The sequence below is a fragment of the Bison bison genome, unplaced genomic scaffold, assembly GCF_000754665.1.
Source record: "Bison bison bison isolate TAMUID 2011002044 unplaced genomic scaffold, Bison_UMD1.0 scf7180017863790, whole genome shotgun sequence".
In the NCBI taxonomy this organism is placed as follows: domain Eukaryota; kingdom Metazoa; phylum Chordata; class Mammalia; order Artiodactyla; family Bovidae; genus Bison; species Bison bison.
The window spans coordinates 116,999-124,431 of NW_011494362.1; the positions used below are offsets into that span (position 1 = coordinate 116,999).

At 38.9% G+C, this 7,433-nt stretch overlaps 1 protein-coding gene across 1 annotated transcript in view; it reads left to right on the forward strand.

Moving 5' to 3' along the window:
* The window catches only part of PDS5A (PDS5 cohesin associated factor A), an 89,871-nt gene extending 84,613 nt beyond the window's left edge, over positions 1 to 5,258 (forward strand). Inside the window, exon 31 of the mRNA XM_010833563.1 lies at positions 2,606 to 5,258. Within this exon, the coding sequence (XP_010831865.1) occupies positions 2,606 to 2,609 (4 nt within the window). The 3' untranslated portion in view covers positions 2,610 to 5,258. The remainder of the gene's footprint in view (positions 1 to 2,605) is intronic.
* Positions 5,259 to 7,433: the final 2,175 nt, after the last annotated feature.

Sequence of the window (7,433 nt, forward strand, 5' to 3'; positions counted from 1 at the left end):
GGAAGGAAAGTTATGACCAACCGAGATAGCATATTCAAAAGCAGAGACATTACTTTGCCAACAAAGGTCCATCTAGTCAAGGCTATGGTTTTTCCAGTGGTCATGCATGGATGTGAGAGTTGGACTATAAAGCTGAGCGCTGAAGAATTGATGCTTTTGAACTGTGGTGTTGGAGAAGACTCTTGAGAGTCCCTTGGACTGCAAGGAGATCCAACCAGTCCATCCTAAAGGAGATCAGTCCTGGGTGTTCTAATGCTGGGAGGGATTGGGGGCAGGAGGAGAAGGGGATGACAGAGGATGAGATGGCTGGATGGCATCACCGACTCGATGGACATGAGTTTGGGTAAACTCCAGAAGTTGGTGATGGACAGGGACGCCTGGCGTGCTGTGATTCATGGGGTCGCAAAGAGCTGGACATGACTGAGTGACTGAACTGAACTGATTAACTAATTAATGAAAAGCAATTTTGAGGCCCTAGTATATTTCAGCTACAGTCTAGATGCTTTGTTTGTAACCCCATTAATCCAGCCCTATAAAGCAGGACCCTTAAGTGGTAGCTTCTGCAGCCATTTACATAGCACGGCCATCACTTACTGCAGCAAGTGCACACCCCTCTAGAATTCCTCTTATTAGGTCCTCTCACTGACAACATTGAGTAAATAATAATTTTTAGTATGATTTCTACTTACATAATTCATTTAGTAATTCAGGGTTTTGACTTGTAAACATACCTGTAGGATTTTTTAGGTCCCTTTGGATTTTTGCAATAAATGTATTCCCATCAGCTTCTGTGTGTGTGTTCCAACAAACATTCCTGTTTATATTTTGGGCTGCATTTGAAATTGTTAATTCTTTTGAGAAAATTCCTTGAATTTACTCTGTAGGTTTATAAAACTCAGCCATTTGTATACTGTAGTTGGGAAATAGTATCTGTACAACTGGACACTTAATGTTGGCCTCCTGAGTTTGAGAATGGAGGATTCACCATCTTTTCAGTTATTAGTTCACTTGTTTTTCCTTTGTTTTTAAACTATTATCCAAATGGCAAACAATCCGAAATGTTTTGCACTGAAAATGTGTTTTTATAGGTGTCCTGATTGTTTAGTATGTTTTATTTACCTTTAAGACCAAATTCTTCCATGGACAAGAAAATATCAATAAACACCCATAGAGATGCAATCCTTAAACTTGGGACATATGGGAAAACTGAATTTAAGGAATTTATCAATAGGATAACAGCACTTTTGGATTAACATGTTTTGTGTAGTATGCTTAGTATTAGAGTATTCAAGAATCTTGGAATATTTATTAAGCAAAGAATTTACTGGTTTCCTGTGCTCATTTGTATACTGAGAAAGTTTCCTCACATCACAAATTTATATTTTAGAAGTATCCCCTGAATATGTTTCCTTATGTATTAAACAACCATATATTAGTTCTTAAGTATTATAAAATTCAAGTGAATTTTTATCAAAATAATATGAAATTTTTCAGAAGCCAAGTGCTTGGAAGTGATGGCAGTTCACTTTGGGACATAGAACCAAGTCCAGGAAATTCTTCCAGTGACCTGGATCGTTAGTCTGTGAGAGCAGCCAGAAAGATACTGAGGACTCCGAGCTAGTCAAGGGAAGCTTCCTGAAGGTGCAGCAGGCAGTTTGTAGAGGATTCTTTGATATATTATTATATTCTATTATAACAAATTAATACTGTATAAGAATCTTAGATAACTTTTTTTGTTGTTAGCATTGTTATCTTTATAAAAGGTATATATAACATTGGGGTTTGGGAATATAAGTAAACATCCCCCTTATCTTTCTTTCCCAAGTTTGGAATCGTCAAGGAGACACAGTCTCAATGGCTGATTAAAAATGTGGAATGATAAGGAGTTTCCTGGCCGCCTAGTGATTAGGCTTCCTGGTTTTCACTGCCCTGGCCCAGGTTCAGTCCCTGGCCCAGGAACTGAGATCCTGCAAGCCATGACTTTCCACCCCACCCCCAAATGTGGGATGACATAAGCTAGGTAACTACTAGTACTTTGCCCCTAAATTGAACAAATAACCTCACACAGACCAGAACTCCAGCATGCTCAGTTTTCCCCACCTACCACTCCCTCACCCCTTAGAGAGTAGATGAAGGGAGAAGAAGAAGAGACCCTATCCCATTACTTCATCCTCCAGGGGTCATAATTTTCCCTCCCTTTATGGGAAATAGAATCAATGGGAGAGTCTTCATAGCAGAATTAAACTAAATTTTCCTCCTTTTTTAGTACACTAAAGAACAGAACTTTTGCTGCTTTTTAAATTCATTTTGCCATAGTTGTCTAATAATTTTGGAAGTATTAAAAATTATTTCAAATAGCTTTTAGTGTTTTATTGTAGTAATAAGCAAATTGGGCATTGGGTAGCAGTGCTTATAAAAACTTCTTAATTGGTATTTTGTTTTTATATAGTTTAGGAAAAGATTCATAAATCAAGTAAAGTCTCATGTGAAAAATGAAAAAAATGTTTTCAGATTTTAGATAATAACTATAGAAAAGAAATTATGTATGGTTTGTTTTCCTGTTTTTATCTTACTAACATTGTTTTCTTCTACTCCTATCCCCAAGGTAAAAAGAAAAATTTATTTGCAAAGGGAGAAAAATGAAGGCCAAACAGAAGCAGGCTCTAGCTTCTGCAAAAACTTGGATTCAGAATGATCTTGAACAGAAAATGAAGCTAACTTCAGAACACACTTTCTGCCTTGAAAACTGAAAAAAGCTATTACTTCCTTTTTTCACATGACCACAACTCCTTTGATGGAAATGTACAGCAGAAACTCTTGAGAGAGAGGCTAAAAGCAACTCTTTTCCACCCTCCCCCCAGACTTTTCTTATGAAAAGTCAATAATTAAGCAAATTGCTTAACACTTGGTTCCAGTTCCTGCATATCTGGAGTTTAACGGCATAATACACCATTAATTTCCATGCTGCAGTCTTTATTTTAAAGAAAGTAACAGGATGTCCTTACACTGACAATGAAAATTCATCAGTTTTAGAGCCAGGAATTTCCCGTGTTACACAAGAAAAAAAAATAGAAGTCTACTGAATTAATTTTTTAGAAGAAGAGAAATCAGATTAAATGTCTTTTTTTTTTCCTTTTGGAAACTTTTATGTATAATTCTTTCTGCCTGCCTACTTTTCTGCAAAATGAGATGTACAGATTTCAGTTCCCTGCTATGAAAAGTGATGTGGTGGCAATTTTATAAATGTTGCTTTCTGATTTTTATCAGAGTGAGAAAATAATTAAAATTATTATTGATTTCATATCACTTCATATTTTGATTTCCCCTCCATTTTAGTTTAATATAATTTGCAATAAATGTACATATTGTTGTCTGTTTCATAAAGCATATCACTTTAAAGTGGTTTTTACTCCTGTGATTATGTTGGAATATTTGAAATTTTAAAGGAGTAAAAACTGTCCAGCATTTGGTTTTATAATGTTTGTCACCAGATTTTTATTATTGATGTAAAAAAAAGTCAATTCTTTTTAAATAGTTGGACTTTGGCAGCTTTGTAAGGAAAGTGGGAGGTGCTTAGGATTGCTATCAATTTCAGCATTGTGCTGTTGGGAATAAGTGTTTTGCTTTTGTCCGCCAGTCTGGGCTCCGTTTTTATGTTTATTTTTGAAGACAACTATTGCATCAATATATTGTTTCTTGGCATTGTTCAGCATAGGTAATGTGTGCACTTTTCGTGTACACATATTCATATTTAAGTTTTTTGCATAAAATAAATGCTTCTAGATGTCATATGGTAGTCTTTTTTAATCTTTTTATCACATTATGTTTTCCTGTGCAGTTTTTATGTGAAAGGGCTAAAGTTATAAAGAAACAACATGATTACAGTCAACTCTCCATTATCTATACAAAACAGTGACTATGCCTCAGGTTTTGGATTTTGCATAAAATCACATAATTAATCATAAAATTAACAAAGCATACCGTAAGAGCTAATTCAGGAGGAACTCGAGATTGGTCCTTTCTCACCTGCCCCCACTCTCCACTTAAGCCCTTTCCCCGAAGCCCCATCTGAATGTGCTCAGTGTCCTTGCTCACACCTGGCGTGGGTTTGAGGACATAAATGTTTGTGTGCTAACTTGGTCTTGACAGGCTGTAAGTCTACGTGAGATGTAAAGAGTGAACATGACCTGTGTCCAAAAAGGATGATAATGTTAAATGTAAAATTTGTTGGTAGTAAATGTCACTTAATGTTCTCATAGGTAATCAAGAGTTGGCTGTATACTGACTGACTGAAAGATGGATAATTCTCTTAAATATGCATATACACACATTTAGGTATTGGATGATGGCTAGGGAACAATGGATACCAGATATTACCTTTTAAAAGGGCAGAAAAAGTTCTACTCTTCCTTATTGCCTCTTCATAATCCTTTAGAAAGATAAGATATTGCCTCCAACATGCTGAAAAAGAATATCTATGCATAAGCATCAGAGAAGTCCCTCAAGCCATCAGTGGGCATGTTCTGTTTAGATGTTGAAGTTCTCTTAGCATCAGACAGCTTGATTCTTAAGGCCACCAATTTGCCACCAATAAAAAGCACACTGGTAGAGGCCGCCTCTCTCTCGTCTCCTTTTAACTGATCATTCAGCATCATAGCTGACTAGATTACCTAGCGTGAAGTCATAGCTAACGTAGTGTAGCAGCCATTCCCATCAGTTATGGCTGCTTAGATTTTTGCAAGAGAGAAGTTAGCTAAAAGGATCTGGTCCATATACAAAATGTAAATGGCCCACCTTGGATTTTTTTTAATACGAAGCAAGTGTCTGGCACTAAGGGATGGGAGAGTAGGACTGAGCTGATGGGGAGGGACTTAAGGGAAATTTGTCATTTTTCCTTTGAAAAAGGAAAAAGTAAAATCTCTTAGGAATTTGGTATTCACATCTCAGAGAAATACAACACAAAGTGCAGACTTATATTTGAGAATTAATGTTAACCCTTTGTGTCTAGTTTGAAGCTTCTTGTATTTGTCTAAAACTACAAGCCAGAATTTTGTATCTCCTTTGATAAAAAGTGTGTATAATGTAAAGTAGTTTTGCATATTCTTGTGCTGCACATGGGCTGAATTTTTAAAAAATTTTTTAAAAGACTTGAAGAGAACCTTGTAATTTGTGTAAATGACAAGTGTAAAATCCTACCATAAAATGCTAAAAATATGCATTGTTTCAAATAAAACCAAGAAATGCAGCATTATATAGTAGTGTGGAACCCTGAGTATTCATGTACCCTCTTGGTATGTCGCAAGCTGATAAAATGTCTTTGCACATTTTCTGTTTAGATTCTGGACTTCGCACATCCCCATAAGGAAACAAAGGCCACCTTCAGACTTCTGACTACATGGCTTACAGTGACTGAGGGAGAATATAACAGGATGAGTTCTTACAGGCATCTGGGAAACTTTAGAAATTGTCTTTTAAGAACTTAAACGTGGCCTTCCATTGAAACTAACCTGTTCATATACCTTTTTATTGCAAATTCTGAACATGTACATTTACTTCAAAAGCTAATTCACAGAGAAAAAGCAGATTACATACATGTATGTGGAATAAGAGGTGGACAGAATGAGAAGTAAGAGAAGCTATCATGACTGGTTTCTGTACTTGACCCTCAGTGGGATTGTTGTTCCACACGTTGATACTTTTCATTCATATAAATAACGGTCAGTAGAAACCACTAGTGACCCAAGTCTCCAGCAGTCTGACAAGAATCTTTGCAACCTGCCTAAATAATAATAGCTTTGCCTACAAGAAGCTAAAAGTTTGCTACAAGCCAGCGACAGTGGAAATGAGTATAATCAGACACTCAATCTGTAAACCAGAGCTCCAATCTTTCATTTCCATTTAAGAGTAATAATATCCTTCACTTGTGCTTATTTCAGAGTCCGACAGGAACACAAGTCAGGCAAGCGGTTGATCAGGACTTGAATTTTGGGGGAGTGATCAGGACTTTAATTTGGGGGGTATTTCTCAAATAACATTTTGTGATCAACGCTGATTCCAACTTAAGACACTTTCCTCCCCTTCATTCTCTAGTTACTCCTTTCTCCAGGAAACACCCCATGCATCCCTCTAAGAAACAACACTGTATCCATTCTTCCAGAAGCTTGAAAAGGGATCACCTGGAAGTCAGTTATACACAGGAGCACCTTAGTGCAAAGTTCAGATCTGTGGAAGCCACAAAAAAAAATGTAAGGGTTGGAGGTAACCATTCGGTACAGACAGCTCAGTGGTGGGGGCTGGCATTAAAAACACTAAGATGCCTTAGGAGGACTAGCGATATAAAGCTAATAGCACAACACGGGCATATATGGCTGTCCAGGTGGCACATGCCTGGATGTGAGACCTCATGGTGCAGTAGAAGCAGAAAATCCTTACCTTTGCTGCTGCTGCTGCTGCTGCTGCTGCTAAGTCGCTTCAGTCGTGTCCGACTCTGTGTGACCCCATAGATGGCAGCCTACCAGGCTCTCCCGTCCCTGGGATTCTCCAGGCAAGAACACTGGAGTGGGTTGCCATTTCCTTCTCCAGTGCATGAAAGTGAAAAGTGAAAGGGAAGTCGCTCAGTCGTGTCCGACTCTTAGTGACCCCATGGACTGCAGCCTACCAGGCTCCTCCATCCATGGGATTTTCCAGGCAAGAGTACTGGAGTGGGGTGCCATTGCCTTCTTACCTTTTCTAGAGAAGTGCTATTCTGAGAACTGTTTGAGCATGTAGGTCCCTAAAAATGATTGGGCCGAAACTGACGCAGGAGTCGGCTCTCCAGATTCAGCGTGGCCTGGGAGGAAGTAACCATAGAAGTGGACTAGGGGGCAGATGAGATGGCTGTTTGAACAACATACACATATACTACCTGAGCACTTGTGCAAAACACTGCTCTGTTCAGACTGGAGCAGCTGGTGTGCATGTTCAGTCACTCAGTTGTATCTGACTGTATGTAGGACTATAACCAACCAGGCTCCTCTGTCCATGGGATTCTCCAGGCAAGAATACTGGAGTGGGTTGCCATTTCTGACTCCAGGGCATCTTCCCAACCTGTTTGGGAATCCACATCTCTTTCCACATCTCTTTCATCTCCGGCACTGGCAGGCGGATTCTTCACCACTAGCGCCACCTGGGAAGCCTGGAGCACCTGGTCCCAGCCCCCAAACCTTGGTTGCCCGCCATCCTGAATGCACCCCCATATAAAGCACAAATTCTGTGGCTTCTTTGGACAAACTAGGGTTTTAGTGAGCTCCAAGAAGCAAATTTTGATGGGGACCCAGGCAGCAACCCTTCAAAGACTCAGTTTTATTCTGAACTTTTCCAGAAGAGATCACCTCAATGCCACCTACCCCAAACCCCAAAAATCTCCTGAAACCCTTTCCCTCCCAGAAAAGTCT